The sequence below is a fragment of the Rhinoderma darwinii genome, chromosome 7 (assembly GCF_050947455.1).
Source record: "Rhinoderma darwinii isolate aRhiDar2 chromosome 7, aRhiDar2.hap1, whole genome shotgun sequence".
NCBI lineage: Eukaryota > Metazoa > Chordata > Amphibia > Anura > Rhinodermatidae > Rhinoderma > Rhinoderma darwinii.
In genome coordinates, this window is record NC_134693.1 from 103,634,804 (window position 1) to 103,651,601 (window position 16,798).

Here is a 16,798-nt window from a genome sequence, read left to right on the forward strand (position 1 = left end):
GGCTGCCAAACTGCTTCAAACCCCCTAAATCTGGCGATCGCGGCATTTACGGGGTTAATTGCCGAAACCAGCGGCGATGGACCGATGCCCGGCAAGAGTGGAGTGTCAGCCGTCGGGGACAGCTTACCTCCCGGGTCCAGGACACTGTCCCTTGGGACAGTGTGCACCGGGAACCGCACAGTAACTTTACCAGGACGTACAGTTGCGGCGCAGCGCAGCAAGTGGTTAAGACAAAAAAAGAATGAGGGAATTAGTTTTTTTTTCTCCCATAAAGGTTATAAAAGTTAATCAATAAATTACATGTTTCCCAAAATTGTGCCATTGGGAAAAAAAAAAAACAACTATTTTTCTTGAATGTTACGGGCATTTTTCTTAATATGCTATTTTGGCTCTAATAGCTTCTCCAGATGTTTCACAGATAGAACTGCTATCCTATTGTTATATGAAAGATTAGAATCTCATCTTTCATATGACACCTGAATCGCTGTTCTGGGTGGTCCACAGCCCGAGATATGGCTGTTTGAATGATCCCCCTTCCCTCGAGCCGGAGTCTCTCATACTGTGTGAAGCAGCTTCATGCTGATAGGACAGCGTCAGAGGCCGTGTGGAAGCTGCACCTCAGGAGAATCGCTGCTGTTGACGCCCATTTGTCAAGTATAGGACCATTTGCATATTTAGAAAGAAAAAAAACCACTTCTAAAATTATAAACCTTTTGGGACAATTTTCACTATCATTATCAGTGTGACAGCGCCTAATAGATTAGCTAGGAGATAGGGCATTACTAAACTAGTGACAGAGCTTCTTTAAGGCCCAAAATAGGATGGCCACTAAAGGGTTAATATGCCCCTCCACTGGCTGCTCATCACACAAACAATCCAATACACCCCAACCTACAAAGCCCTATTTCTTTCTTCTCTAATTTAGATAGCACCTCACACACAACCTCCACTCTGCCAGAGACATCCTACTCTCTACCACTAATCACATCCTCACACTCCCGCATACAAGACTCCTCTCATACAGCTTTTCTTTTGGAACTTCCAGTCATTCCATCTGATATTCTCCAACCCTCCAAATGCTCATTGAAAACTAACCTCTTCTAACAAACATAACCTAAAGAATCCCTGAACTGGTACTCCAACACTGCCTCTACCCTATAGTTGCATACTCTCTGACCTCTTGTATCTATTCCTTATAGACCGTAAGCTCATGAGAAGAGCTCCTACCAAATGTAAACAGTGACAGTTCACACGATCTTGTGTCGGTACCACACTGTCTTTAGGTGTTGTAACTTTGTGTTACCCAAAATACTGTGCATTACAAAGAACTATGGAAGTATATATACTCCTACATAGCACAAATACGGCCCGAAAATGGAACAACTCTAAGATACAGTGTCTTTGCAAAAGAAAAAAGTTCTAAGCGCTGTGTAGTAATGAAGACTTATCCTGCAATAAAAGCAGATTCTACGAACATTAACCATTAAAAGAATAAAAAAATAATAATTCCAAGTAGTTCAGAAATAAAACGCATGCGACAAAAGTCTTGGACTCTGTATAATCTTTATTTGTTTCTGATAAAGGGTCTTATCGAGCATCTGTGACGGATGACGCATTCTGAGCAGGAAACGATCAGACACATTCGGACACTTAGGTTTCTTCTTCTGTAATGAGAAAAAGATGGGTTAGAGCGCTCTGCATGTACAAATCTAACAACCTTACTATCCATGAGCCAAAAGAAAGGGAGAATTTACTAAAAAACCCCACCCCAAGATACATTTTGACCCAGTTTCAAGCACAAACCCTTCATGCCACGGAAACTGGATGTTTAGTTTCCTATTTGAGGGGGTTGTACTCCAAAAAACAGCACAAATCTTTTCCACGGCCTGTGTCTGGTACTTCATTCTATTGAGAATGGGGCTTACATGGGCAAAATGGTGCGGTTTCTGGAATAAACTCAGACCCTTTTGACCAATCTCAGACAACTCCTTTAGTGCTACAAATGTTGCGGCATACTGCACCCGCATCTGACTGCCCTGTGTTACTAACAAGAACATGTGATTCTCCATTATTAAAAATGTATGTAGACTTAATAAAAAAAAAGAAAGTCTGAATGTACCTTCCACTTCTTCCTCCTCTTCCTCGTCTTCATCATCTTCGTCCTCATCAGAGCTAAATGTGCCATCAGGTAGGCTGTATACCCGAATAACTTGCTGTAAGATAAGACATGAACACATAACTCTCTCGTGTAGACAATCTATAAAACTTTAGGCTAAGGCCACACAGCAAATGTCATTGTTTGACCTAAGAATGAATAGGTAAACATTTAGTCCCATAATTGCTGTCATCATGAGAAGACACAGCTCGGATACATACTGTAACGAGCCGTGCACCTGTGTGTCCATTACACAATCAGGATATTGGATATAAACAATGAATTTTCCTACTGAATAACAAGCAGAGATCTTGAAAACCGTGTAGAAGGAACACAGAAAGTAGATTGGAAAAATGTATGACATTTAATCATACAAAAAATAACATTCATTTGTGGAAACTGGACAACGCCTTTTTATGTCAACAAAAATAAAGGACTTGTTGGGCCTCTGAAAACATAAGGTATTGAGCTTGCTTTGATATACTCAATACTCTGCCTCCAAGCTGGTAGGAGATGAACCAATGCTGTCGCCTGTCCCACTGAATGCACTCGGTCAGCGGATCTAGAAAACCTGCCAGCCTATCTAGCCTGTTCATACCTTGTTGGGGTCCTTTAGAATGAGGTATTTGCCTTCATCCAGCTTCATACAAATGTCAATCACACAGCGCAAGATGCCCCAGGCATTCTCCATGCTCAAATTTATTTGGTTGGCAAATTCACTTGGTTTGAACTGTTGAGTGCCAAGGACAACGTGACGAGCCGAATCCTTTACATGGTACCGGGAGACGTATCTTCAAGGAGAAAAAAAACCAAACGTGCATCACATTCTATAAACGAGCAAATGTTTACCCAAAGGGCCACAAACAATGTTACTAGATGAATATCTTGTTTAGATACCAAAACCCCATATTTACCCCAGTTTCAGGTACTCTGATCCAGCCAGCATGGCACAACAAGTCCACCGTGCCAGTTTATAACTGTTATTCTTCAGCTCAGTGGCAATCACAGCTCCTCTCTGGGAGTCCAACTTTTGTCGCCAGTCCACACCATTACAGTGCTGAAAATGACCGAACACGCAAAATGTCAGCAAGTCCAAAATGTCATGACCACTAGCATAGCACATCTCCGTTACTGATCAGTGAGATCCGCCATCACTTACCCTGGAATCCCACTCATTCAGGGTTTTGATATTTATAAATGACACCTCAGCATTTGCACCAGTCATCACTCCGTCATGTTCACATCGCACCACCAGGTCAATATCATCTCCCAACTTCCAGCGTCGGTACCTGTCATAAAGGAGGACACAATGGTGTTTCTTGCAGGTGGTTTCTTTATAAGACATTGGCATGTAACAGAAAAAAAGAAAAGCACTCACCTGTATGCTACAGACGCCACCTCATTTTTGTCCACATCATCTTCAATAAATGGGTTTGAGGTTGGAAATTTGTATTTCTCCTTGCCCTGTGAGACATACACGGTAGTCAGTAAAAATTATGCCACAACTGAGCCCTCTGATAACACAACACTTGACAAAATCAGGTTTACAACAGATTTCGACATAAGGTTACTGGTAAATCCCTATTATGACTACTTATCTACATCTTTTGGGCTAGCGTTTGAATATGAAGGATTCTTCGCCGATCACATTATGTAGGAGATAGGGCACTTATAATGAGGTGACAGAGCCTCTTTAACCCCTTAGTGACCAGCCCATTTTAGGCCCCAATGACCAAGCTATTTTATTCGTTTTTCTATAGTCGCATTCAAAGAGCTATAACGTTTTTATTTTTTCGTCTACAAAGCTGTATGAGGACTTGTTTTTTTGCGGGATTAGTTGTACTTTTTAATAGCACCATTTTTGGGTACATATAATTTTATTAACTTTTTTGGGGGGGGGGGATTATAAAAAAAAAACCCTGAAATTCCACCATTGTTCTATGCGTTTTTAAATTGACGCCGTTCACTGTGCGGCGTAAATAACATGTTACCTTTATTCTATGGGTCGGTACGATCACGGCGATACCACATATGTGGAGGTTTTTTATGTTTTATGACTTTTGCACAATAAAAATACTTTTAAACTAAAATTATTTGCTTTTGCATCGTCGCTTTCCAAGAGCCATAACTTTTTTATTTTTCCATCAATGTAGGGATTTTTTGGGCTTGTTTTCTGCGGGACGAGACGTAGTTTTGATTGGTACTGTTTTGGGGTACATGGCACTTATTGATTCATTTTTATTATGACTTTTTTGGGGGGCAATGGAAAAAAATTGCAATTTCGCCATTGTTTTTTGCGGGTTTTTTTTACGGTGTTTACTTTTGCGGTTTAAATGACATATTAACTTTATTAATGGAGTCATTACGGTCGCGGCGATACCACATATGTGTACTTTTATTTTTTTACACTTTTACTAAATAAAACCACTTTTTATGGAAAAAAATTGATTTCTTTTTTTACTGTAATTTTTATTATTAATCTTTATTTCACATTTATTATTTATTTCACTAGTCCCACTCGGGGACTTTACTGTGCGATCTTCAGATCGCTGCTATAATGCTTTGGTATACTTCGTATACCAGAGCATTATTGCCTGTCAGTGTAAATCTGACAGGCAATCTGTTAGGACGTGCCTCCGGCGCGTCCCAACAGGCATATGTCCAGGGCAGACCTGGGGGCTTTTATCAAGCCCCCGGCTGCCATGACACCCCATCGGAGACCCGCGATTGCATTTGCGGGCCGCCGATGGGTGACAGAGGGAGCTCACTCCCTCTGTAAACAAAGTTAAATGCCGCGGTCGCTATTGACGGCGGCATTTAACGGGTTAAACGGCCACGATCGAAGTAAACTTCGATCGCGGGCGTTGGAGCAGGAGCCCAGCTGTCATCAGACAGCAGAGCCCCGGCTCCAGCCTGCACGGGAGACCCGTGCAGAACTTAGACTAGGCTCACGTGAAAAGGCGTCAGCCTAGCCTAAGGCCCCTTAGTGACGAACGTGAAAAGGCGTATTGGTGGTCACTAAGGGGTTAAGCCTTGAAATGCAGCAGGAACTGAATGGGTAAATGAAGTGGTATTTGTTATCTTCAGTTATGATAACGCTGTAGCAGACAGTAGTGTCAGTGAGTGCTGGTTATATACAATGCAGCGGGGTTTACTAGTTCTGTGTGGTACCGCTGGTAAGAAATCGAAAAAAAACTTGCCACAGAAGTTATGTCCAAAGAACAGTCTTAAATCACATGCAGACTTTGGGGGGTAATTTATCAACCTTTCTACACCAGAAAAGTCACTAAAGTCACAAATTCCGACTTGCCACCCACAACATTTTTGTAGAAAGGGACGTGACCTCTGGGAAAAAGCGTGACCACTGCGGCTCAACAGATTTATTATAATTTACGCCAGGCGAATTGTAACATAAGGACACGTTAAAGGGCCTATTACACCGGCCAATTTTGGCCGCTGCAACGAGCGCCGATCAACAAGACAGCTCGTTGGTCGGCGCTTGTTTGCTCCAGTCACATGGAGCTATGGGGACGAGCGCTCCTTACTCCGATTGCTCGTCCGCATACATTATCATGCTGCCAACAAATATAATAACGTTTTTTTACACTATACGATCAGCTGATGAACGAGCTTTTGCTTGTTCTTGTGATCACTGCCCTTATCGACAACGAGCGTTGTATGAATGCTTGGCTGCCCGATAATTGCCCAGTGTAAAAGGGCAATTGTATGTCTGGATCTTTCCATGCGTACACACTAAATATAGGAAAAAAAACTTGTGAATGGGACCTTGTGTGTATTTTACCTCAGGTCTCACTGTTCTCCTGCTGCTCATATATACTGTACATGGTTTACTAGCAATGTACCATAAATACCCTATCTTGGTGTTTTTTTTCAGTTTATTTTAAAAAAAAAAATCTGAAAAAAAAATTGAGATTCAAAATCGAAAATCGTCCAGTTTTGAAAAAAAAAAACCTAGATTATATTTTTGGGCAAAAAACGCCCAGTCCTACGTACAGGGCACTAAACCGGCTGTGTGGTCCCTGTAACGGCGCTCCTGTTCACCTGTTGTGCATGGAACTACAACACTTCATTCAAGTGAATGGGGCCGTGCTGAAGTTCCTTGCAGGACCCCACCAAGGCATATCCTAGCACGATGCCATCAATTTTTATGGTTGGAAAATGTGGTGTCATGATTTATTTTTTCTTTGTTTTATATTTTATTAAAAGCAATATAATTAAACATTTTATTTACTAGTGTTGTGACATTCTACTTTTTACTGTATTCAAACTTTGACTTCTCTTTGGGGGTTGCCATATTTTTTTCATCTCTGTATGTGTCGATTAATGACACATACGGAGATGGAATACGGCACATACAGCCCCATAGAGAATGCGAACGGGAGCCGTTCCATTCTCAGAAGCGTATGCGCCGCTCCCACACAGACCAAAACGAAGCTCGTTTGTAGAGCGAAATCCGGCGCCATTTTCATGTGGACCGGAAGCCGCTGCCGGACAGTAAGATGATGACTTCCGGCTGCGGCTTCCGGCCATATGTTCAATGAAGCGAAGGCGCAAGGAATAGGAGCGTAGACCAGCGGAGGCAGGAGCAGGTAATTTATGTTTGTGTATGTGATGTGTGTATTATATTCGTGTGATACTGTCTGCTGAGCACTGTATCTAATCCTCCTACACTGTGCAGTTGCTCAGAAAATGGCGGCACACAGTGTAGGAGGTTTGAAGATTCAAACCCTTCCTTCTCCTGGCACTAGCCAGAAGAAGGGAGGGGGGATTGTGTGAGGACACTAGAGGAGAGTGTGTCCACCCCAAAATTGCAGCATAAATCAATGAGGTTGCTTTACCACAGTGACCATGCTGCAATTTTTGGAACTGCTCCCTCTAGTGGCCAGCACATGGAAATGTTATAAATTAGAATCTAATTTATAATATTTCCTGACTTCTGAAAAAATTAAAACAAAGTGTAATCACTCAAATACTAATTGTTTAACTGAAAAAGAAACCTAGACCTACAACATTTGAAGATGCTTCTCATCATTTGTCCAGCAGTTTCAATTCAGATATGCAAGAGGCTTGTATTAACTGTAGTCAACTTTGATGCAGATACAGAACCTAAAGAGGCTGTCGGAGATGAGAAAGCAGGGCAGCCAACCCCCCCCCCCCCCCCAATCCTTGGGGCTCAGCAGCAATACCAGCCCACAGATAAGGGGGAGAACATATTCAGGAATAAAAATAGGCAGAACATTTTTTTCCCAATTTCCTATGAAGTTATTCTAAACAAGAACATATTAGAACCATTTACGAGGTAGTGATTTGTATATTTTATGGTTCGTTGGGTGAGGCTTTGGGCTTTTACTACATGTAAAAAGTCCAATCAGAAAACTTTCCACGTTTTTTTCTTTACACAGTATTAAATAAAGCAGAGGGCAAAAGTTTGACAATCATGTTACAACCAGCACACTCACCATCTGCAAACACTGTTGGGAGAAGTTGTGGTTGATGTAGGTTGCCTCCATGGCCAGGTTTCTAGGCGAGTTGAAGGAGTTCACCTCATCCTGAGGCGGTTCGTTGGCCGTTTCGCTGACAGTCAACAAGTCTAGATTCACAGAGAGCAGGGTTAATACGCAAATATCAATTCAGATGTAGACAAGCAGAGTTAGAACTGCTGACAATTCTCTCCAGATGAAGATGTGATGCTGAACTATACATCAATTTCTAAGCAGAACTGGTGAAAAAATAAAATAAAAAAACACAATCAGGGGCACAAAACACTGGGTTTTGTTTTAGACTGGAATCACACATGCAGTTTTCGTGGCAGTATTTTGAGCCAAATACAGGAGCGGATACAAAAGGAAGGAGGAGAATCATTCCTTTAGATTTCTTCTTTTTGCATCCGCTCCCGGCCTCGGCGCAAAAACTGCGTGTGTGATGCATTGTTACATAATATAAACTAAAAAGGTAAATCGATTTTCACCACTTTAACCCCTTAGTGACCACCAATACGCCTTTTCATGACAGTCACTACGGGGGCCTCAGGCTAGGCAGTATCCTTTTCACGGAGGCCTAGTCTAAGTCCTGCACGGGTGTCCCATGCAGGCTGGAGCCGGCGCTCGGCTGTCTAATGACAGCCGGGCTCATGCTCCAATGGCCACGACCAAAGTTTACTTTGATCGCGGCCGTTTAACCAGTTAAATGCCGCGGTCAAAAGCGACCGTAACATTTTAATAGGTTACAGAGGGAGGGAGCTCCCTCTCTTACCCATCAGCGGCCCGCAAATGCTATCGCGGGCCTCCGATGGGGTGCCATGGCAGCCGGGGCACTGATAAAGGCCCCCAGGTCTGCCCTCGGTATATGCCTATTAGGACGTGCCTAATAGATTGCCTGTCACATTTATACGGACAGGCAATAACGCTTTGGTATACTAAGATCGCATAGTAAAGTCCCCTAGTGGGACTAATAAAATAAGTAATGAATCTGAAATAAAAATTACAATAATAAAAAAAAGAAAAAACATAGTTCATAGTCTGTCAAATATTGCAGCTTAGACCAATTCACATGAACGATAAAGAACTCCAATACCAAGCACAGCCCATAGACAAGAGAAGCATCGTTTCTAGTAATTCCAACAGTTGGACCCCCCCACCGATGGGACGACATATCGAAGAGATATAATGTCACTTGCTTAAATGAATGCAGTAATAACGGAAATTTAGCCAATAACTTAGTGTCCTCACCAAAGTCTGAGTTGTCTCTCTTGTCAAAGAAGATTTTGGATCCCACTCTTTGAACCACAATATCCCAAGAGTTGACAGAACGAGTGCAGCACATGAGGGTGGCAAGGATGGCATCTGTGGCAAATACATTTCCCTGTGTCTTTGCCAGCTGTGGACAGACAAGGATCAGAGGTTTTGTAAAATGAGTCTTACATGGGCTACAGGCTAACATGACCAAAAAATATATAGATCACCTTTCTGATGACAGGATCGTCTGTAGTGGTCACAGTATGGAAGATCCTCTTGATGCTCTTTAAAGGTCGTTCATTCCTTGTGGTGATTCGATCAAATGCTTTGTCATAAAATTCTAGGGCCCCGCAGCTCTCTCTAGTGTGTAAAGAAAGAGTAAAATGCACCAGTTATGACAAACTCATGTTATATGTCGTCCTATTACAGTGTAGCTGATGGAGGGGGATGGGACTCTCTGGATCACTGATCTTTACACACAGGTTACGTAGACAGAGGAATCTACACATTTGGGAGATGAACATCTATAAATTATCATTTCTATTGAGACTTACACTTGTGTTTTTTACTGGTAACACATTAGCTGCAGGAAATATTCCTTCATTATGCTGTACAATCAACTAAAAGAGTTAAGCTAGCCATACATAGAAGATTTACCAGATTTGATATTATGCGGGGTGCTAAAATCTTTCTAACTTTAAAAAAGTTATTCCAGTCTTATAAAGTGATGGGCATACCACTAGGATGTGCCGTAACTTATGACCGGTGGGGGTCCAAGCCCTGGTACCCCTACCAATCCTGAGAAGGGGACAGAGCTATAGACGACCCCTTTTTAAAAATTCTGAGTTAATGGCGGAGGGGGGTGGAAAATCAATGGATCAGGGTCCTCAACTTTTTGCCAAAATGAAAAGTGGAGACAAAAACGGCATCTCTTGCTCTGGAGGGTCTGTCCTGGCCTATACTACACAGACAACCCATTTTAATTACTCACATGTCTAATGGGTCAGACACCTCAAGGTAACGCATTTTCATTAACCGGGGGAAATCCATTTCTTCCTTGACTTCCCAGTCACTGCGGACTTCCACGGAGGAATCTCTTGGTTTCAGCTGAGCCTATTAAGTAAGAGCCATATCTGAAAGAGACTCTGTCACCACATTATAAGTGCCCTGTCTCCTACATAAGGAGATGGGCGCTGTAATGTAGGTGACAGCAATGCTTTTTATTTAGAAAAACTATTTTAAACCACTTTATGAGCGATTTTTAGCTTTATGCTAATGAGTTTCTTAATGCCCAAGTGGGCGTGTTTTACTTTAGACCAAGTGTGTACAGAAGTGTGTATGACGCTGACCAATCAGCATCATGCACTCCTCTCCATTCATTTATACAGCACATAGCGATATAACTATATCGCTATGTGCAGCCACATACACAAACACTAACATTACTGCAGTGTCCTGATAATGAATATACATCACTACCAGCCTGGACGTCATGTGTATTCAGAATCCTGTCACTTCTGACTCTTTTCTGAGATTCCAGCAAGGCAAACGTAATCTCGTTTTAAATGACAGGTTACATCGTAATCTCGCGAGATTACGTTTGCCTTGCTGGAAATCTCACAGAGATACAGAAGTGTCAGGATTCTGAATAAACATCACGTCCAGGCTGGTAGTGATGTATATTCATTATCAGGACACTGCGGTAATGTTAGTGTTTGTGTATGTAGCTGCACATAGCGATATAGCTATATCGCTATCTGCAGTGTAAATGAATGGAGAGAAGTGTATGACGCTGATTGGTCACTGATTGGTAAGCGTCATACACTCCTCTGTACAACGCCCACTTGGTCTAAAATAAATATACGCCCACTTGGGCATTAAGACACTAATTAGCATAAAGCTAAAAATTGCTAATAAAGTGGTTTCAAATAGATCGTTTTTCTAAATAAAAAGCATTGCTGTCACCTACATTATAGCGCTGATCTTTTGTAGGAGATAGGGCACTTATAATGTGGTGACAGAGCCTCTTTAATACATGCCCTTCTTCGGTAACCACCATCAGATAGGGCATGCAGTGATAAAAAAAAAAAAAATGCATCTGAACTGCACATCATTTGCGCCATACTGGCTGATCCCTTAAGGCTGTATTCACACGAGTGCAAAAATGAAAAAAAAAAAAAAACTACAAAAAAAGAGGGATGAAACTGTCCGTTTTTCACAAGGATGGCTTTCTGAAAAGTAGCCGTTAGAAAAGGATCCATTGACTTGTATGTGCGCTATTGGTCTATGAAAATGGCCGAAAATAGCAAGTTCTAATTTTTGACAGCCAGTATTCAGTCTTAAAGGAACAGTGTCATCACCAAATTTTTTTTTCATATGTTCAAGATGTTAGTGCTTTATTAAAAACGTTTATATTTATTTGTGTGTTTGTGTTTTACTTTCTTATTTTTACACTTTTTCTTCCCTATGGGGGCTGCCATTTTTTGTTCCATTTCTGTGTGTGTCGATTAACGACACATACAGACATGGAATACGGCAGCCACAGTCCCATAGGGACTGCGAACGGCTCCCGTCCCATTCACTTGTGTGTACGGCGTCTGTGTGGGAACTGCGCATGCGCCGCTCCCACACAGTCCAATTTGAAATTGGCGCCGTCCGGCGCCATTTTCCTGTGGACCGGAAGTCGCGGCCGGACAGTAAGATTACTACTTCCGGTCGCGGCTTCCGGACTTGTGCACTTGGACCAGCGGCAGCAGACGGAGCGGACGGGCCGGAGGGAGCCGCGGCGGCAGGAGCAGGTAAGAGATTTCAATGTATGTTCGTGTTTGTGTGTGTTTACTACTGTATGTAAACCTACTACACTGTGTGTTAGCTCAAAAAATGGCGACACACAGTGTAGGAGGTTACACCGTTCAAACCCCTCGTTTATCCCGGCACTAGCCAGGATAAAGGAGGGGGGGATGCTGAGAGCTCACTAGAGCGAGGGCTTTTTACCCAATTTTGCAGCAGAAAAGCTATGTGGTTGCTTTACCACATATTTTTGGGAATGGCTCCATCTAGTGACCAGAAATGGTAAATACTATAAATTTGAATCCAATTGAATCCAATTTATAATATTTCCTGACTCGTGAAAAAAATAAAAAAAATTTGAACAATGTTTAAATCACCCACACACTAAATGTTTAATTTTAAAAAAAAAACATGTTTTTCTGGCAACACATTGCCTTTAAAAAAGCAGATGTGTGAATACACCCATAGAATTTCATTGTTCTGAGAATGGCCATCACACGGCTGGTTTTTACGGTGGCGTGAATGTCGCGTTACTCTTCTGGTATAGTGTATATTATGTAAAAATGCCTCAAACATACAGATGCGTCATACTTGAATTGCAGGGCACAGACATTCTGCAAAATACATAATACTTTCTTCTCTGTCACACCGCTTACCTGAGATTTTTGGTCCCACTTCTGGCGAACACCAAACTGCTTTTGAAATTTCTTCTGGAGTCTCAAACGATCCCTGTAATGGTATTTAATAGATCTTTACTAAAGAATTAGTGCGGTTACCTTGTACTAAGCCATTCACTGCTAGGAGTGCAATAATCACAGCGCTCCGTACCCCGGATTCCTCTTACCTCTCCTTTTGCTTGGCACTCTTAGGCAACGTCTGCATGTTGAACTGGAGCATATTCCTTCTGTCTTTATCACGACGCAGATTCCTCTGTCAGTAAAACATAGTAAAAAGTCTTTAGTGCTGCACGTAACACCAACAACAGAACTGCTTACATGTCCACAACTCTGGCAGCCAGCTCCCCCTGAACATAGTCCGGCCTCATTTACCTGAGCAAAGCGGAGCCGATTCCTCTGGTATGCGGTTTTCTGCATCTTGGTGGTGTCCACAAGCTGGAAGCTGGTCTCATCCTCCTCATGAAAATAGGCGTACTGACTGCCACCACCAAATTGGGAAGAATATTTATCTAGAAGGCAAAATTAAAAAATAAAATCAATATGGAGCAATTACGTAATTGACTATTCAACAAATACAGCCTTCCTAACATAAGGCAAGTCCAGCCAAAAGTGATCTTGTGATGTGTCACAGATAAATGTGGGAAGATCAGACCAGTCTAATCTCGGGCCACCATTTATTTCAAGAATAAGAGGCTCTATATAGCAGGGGTCCGCAACCTTCGTCACTTAACTGTTGTGAAACTACAATTCCCAGCATGACCTGACAGCCTGTGAATGGAATAAGAGCCCCTGACTGTGAGGGCATGCTGGGAGCTGTAGTTTCACAACAGCTGGAGTGCCGAAGGTTGCTAAACCCTGCTCTATATAGAGGTCAGACTCCTTTCAGCAATGCTCATAGAATATACCAAAAAAATATAATTATCCATCACGTCTCCCAACTGGAACCTAATACACTGCAGTCACATTGCGCCAACTCACTCGAAGCTCCGCTACTTACTGGTATATCTCTTGTCTTGATAGGTGGCTCCGGTCCAGTCTGCAACCTTATCAATGACAACAGAAAGTACACACCCTGTTAGATATGACAGTGGGATGCACACATTAACCCCACGTACACTTACAAGTGCTCAGACTTTAGGTACCGAATTCATACAAGACCTAAATATTGCACTAACCACGCTTCAAGAGGACATAAAAATATGAGCGATAACTATATCAAATAAAAGTACCTTTCCCAGACGATCTCCTTTACTGAAGGGTTGGTAGGGCATGTCCTTGAATTGGTCAGGTACGGCACAGGGACCCCAGCCTAGGGCATTGTCATTTATGACAGGCGCCTGAAATTTCGCCATTTTGAGAGGCTTGGAATAAAAAAAGCATATTACCTACTATATATTACACAGTGGATTTCAGGCAAAGAGCAGCATAGGTCATAAGGTTACATTGCTACCTTCACTGCCCTGTTTGGTGCTGTATCTCCTGCTGTAGATTACAAGTTCTGGGGGGTGATTTGGTTCATTCTACTTGACAGCGTCAGATTTAAAGAGACTCTGTCACCAGATTATAAATGCTCTATCTCCTACATAATGTGATCGGCGCTGTAATGTAGATAATAACAGTGGTTTTTATTTAGAAAAACGATTTTTACCACGTTATTAGCGATTTTAGCTTTATGCTAATTACTTTCCGAATGCCCAACTGGGCGTGTTTTTACTATTGACCAAGTGGGCGTTGTACAGAGGAGTGTATGACGCTGACCAATCAGCGTCATGCACTTCTCCTTATTCATTTAGTCAGCGCATAGAGACACTGTTATTCACTATGTGCTGTCTTATACTGACACACAAACCTTATTGAATTGTTTAGACAGTGAATAGACATTCCTTCCAGCCAGGACGTGATGTCTATTCACAATCCCGACGCTTCGGTAACGTTTGTGTGGGACTTACAGCAAAGCAAAGCGTAACCTCGCGAGATCACGCTGCAAATGACAGGTTACAGCGAGATTACGCTTTGCTCAGCTGTAAGTACCACAGAAACGTTAGTGAAGTGTCGGGATTGTGAATAGACATTGCGTCCTGGCTGGAAGGAATGTCTATTCACTGTCTAAACACTTCAGTATCGTTAATATGTCAGTATAAGACTGCACATAGTGATCTAGCAGGATCCCTATGCGCTGACTAAATGAATGGAGAGAAGTGTATGACGCTGATTGGTCACTGATTGGTCAGCGTCATACACTCCTCTGTACAACGCCCACTTGGTCTAAAGTAAAACATGCCCAGTTGTCCATTAAGAAAGTAATTAGCATAAAGCTAAAATCGCTAATAACGTGGTAAAAATAGATTGTTTTTCTAAATAAAAAGCACTGCTGTCACCTACATTATAGCGCCGATCTCCTTATGTAGTGGATAGGGCACTTATAATGTGGTGACTGAGTCCCTTTAAGTAAATACAAGGATACAAATACAAGGTGGCTCGGCTGTTTCCCAAAGATGTCAATGGAGAGAGCCCCACACATGTCCACCTAAGTTTTTCCCCAAACAGCACTCCATCATGCAAAGTTTACCAAAATATCCTCCATAAGGTGAGGGATACACAGTGACTTTGACTGTGTAGGCCAAAGATCACAGCATCTCGCTCGCTGAATCGCAGTATTGAAAGTAAAAGTGACCGTTGCAAGAAATCCAATATTGATGGACTACTTGCGGCTGTTGTATCGCGGTAACCAGTTGTTCGCAATGCGGCCACATCCACTTTCGATATCGCAATGCAGCCAGCGTAACAATGTGAACTATGTCAAGGCCAATGTCCCCGTGTCTGATAATTCTTATGCCCCCCACAATCAGCACCCCAGTTTACCAAGTTTTCCTACAGCCTAATTTCTCAGACTTGGGTTTACATGTTATACATCTACCCTCCCCCAACTACACTAATGCTCCAGTAATTCGATATTGGGGTAATATCTGCATGATTTGTGGGGAGCATTAATACTACAGTAGCAAAACAAACGCCTGCTGCAGTACAGAGTGGGGTCTTCACTACAAGTGGCAACATTCACACACTATATAACACATTAGAGGGTCTGTAAACGGTCCAGCAGCTGAAACATTTCCCCTGCAGCATAAATGTGGCCATCTATATAATCGGGCAGCCATGTAATAACCTGATCAGCAGCAGAACATGCCCCCTCACCAGGGATTCACATGAATCATCACTACAAAACGGCGTTTCGAGCTGATTACAAAGTGCCACCTACATATGGGTCGGTGCCACCTGTGCCAGTAACAAATAAAAGCCACTAACTTCTGCGCACATATACAGGTGATGCACTAGTTCACACTGATGATCCTGTACTAAGCAGTAACCACTACTACATACCGGATCTACAAGGCCTCCAGCTAATGTTGTTCTAATGAAGATCTAAAATATAATCACGTCCAAAATATTCCAACAATCTTCCATCCTCACAGACTTCGGTTTTACCTGTTTTCACCGTCCTCTCAACGGGATGGCAGTGGATTTCTTCTAGGCCGCAAATCAACCCGCTCTCAGGAACCGGCTTTCGTCAAGGGAGACCCAAAAGAGAGCGTTTTGCGTACTTCCGCCAGCACTGTCGCAAAACTTCCTGTACGAGCGTAATCAGAACGTGCCAGGACTGTCGTGATCCGTGCGTGCCAATGTTACGTAATCACCATAGAGAAGAGTAACCTCTATCAGCGCGCAGCCAGATACCATAAAGCTGTAACTACGTGTCTGTGTGTTTTGGAGGACTATAGGGCTCTACGGTAGAAGCTGTGCTGTGATTGGCTTCACAGCTTCAAGTGGTTGATGCGGAAATTTAGGAGGGTTTTCTAGTTTATATTTTGGTTATTAATCTAATTTTTTTTACACTGACCAAAATTCTGAAATGTGGTCACTGCTAGAGGTGATGTATGGGGTGAAGGGAGGATCCAGTATCATAATGCAATCTATGTAATCCTACACATATAGGGGCAGACGTATCAATGCGGATCATTTACAGTGTGCCAGCGTGTAATTCCAGTGTAGCATATACGTGTCTCAGCTGCTGCAGAACACCATTCTGAACAGATTGTGACTGGTGACAGTCCCTTTTCCTGATGGAATAAATGTTATGGTGCAACATGGGGGTGGGGGTGCGCCTGTAAATACGACTTTTGTGCCGCATGCCAATTTTCTATGCACTCCCTCCGCAGCCATGTTTCGATTTTCGCTTTTTCCTCCACACCTTCCAAAAGCCGTAAGTTTCTATTTTTCCGATGATTCCTCCATTGTTTTTTGGGTGTTGTTTTTACGGTTTTATCCGTGCAGTAAAAATGACATGGTAACTTTTATTCTGCAATTCAATGCAATTACGACGATACCAAATATACAGATTTTGTAAATGTTTTTCTACTTTT

The 16,798-nt window shown here is 42.4% G+C and overlaps 1 protein-coding gene across 2 annotated transcripts; it reads right to left on the minus strand.

Annotated features, from left to right (window-relative positions):
• Positions 1-1,546: 1,546 nt before the first annotated feature.
• EIF3D (eukaryotic translation initiation factor 3 subunit D) lies at positions 1,547-15,974 on the minus strand. 2 transcript variants are annotated; one of them, XM_075833754.1, is made up of 16 exons: positions 15,864-15,974; positions 13,607-13,738; positions 13,375-13,420; positions 12,750-12,886; positions 12,545-12,630; positions 12,357-12,429; positions 9,902-10,017; positions 9,138-9,270; positions 8,905-9,052; positions 7,636-7,766; positions 3,534-3,619; positions 3,315-3,444; positions 3,070-3,212; positions 2,754-2,946; positions 2,120-2,213; positions 1,547-1,664 (listed from the first exon to the last, which is right to left on the minus strand). In XM_075833754.1, exons 2-16 carry the CDS (start codon positions 13,727-13,729, stop codon positions 1,651-1,653), a joined length of 1,653 nt encoding a protein of 550 aa, XP_075689869.1. In that variant the 5' UTR covers positions 13,730-13,738; positions 15,864-15,974; the 3' UTR covers positions 1,547-1,650. The 2 variants fall into 2 exon arrangements, with proteins under 2 accessions (XP_075689869.1, XP_075689868.1); XM_075833753.1 differs by having other exon boundaries at positions 9,902-10,023.
• Between the last annotated feature and the right edge of the window lie 824 nt (positions 15,975-16,798).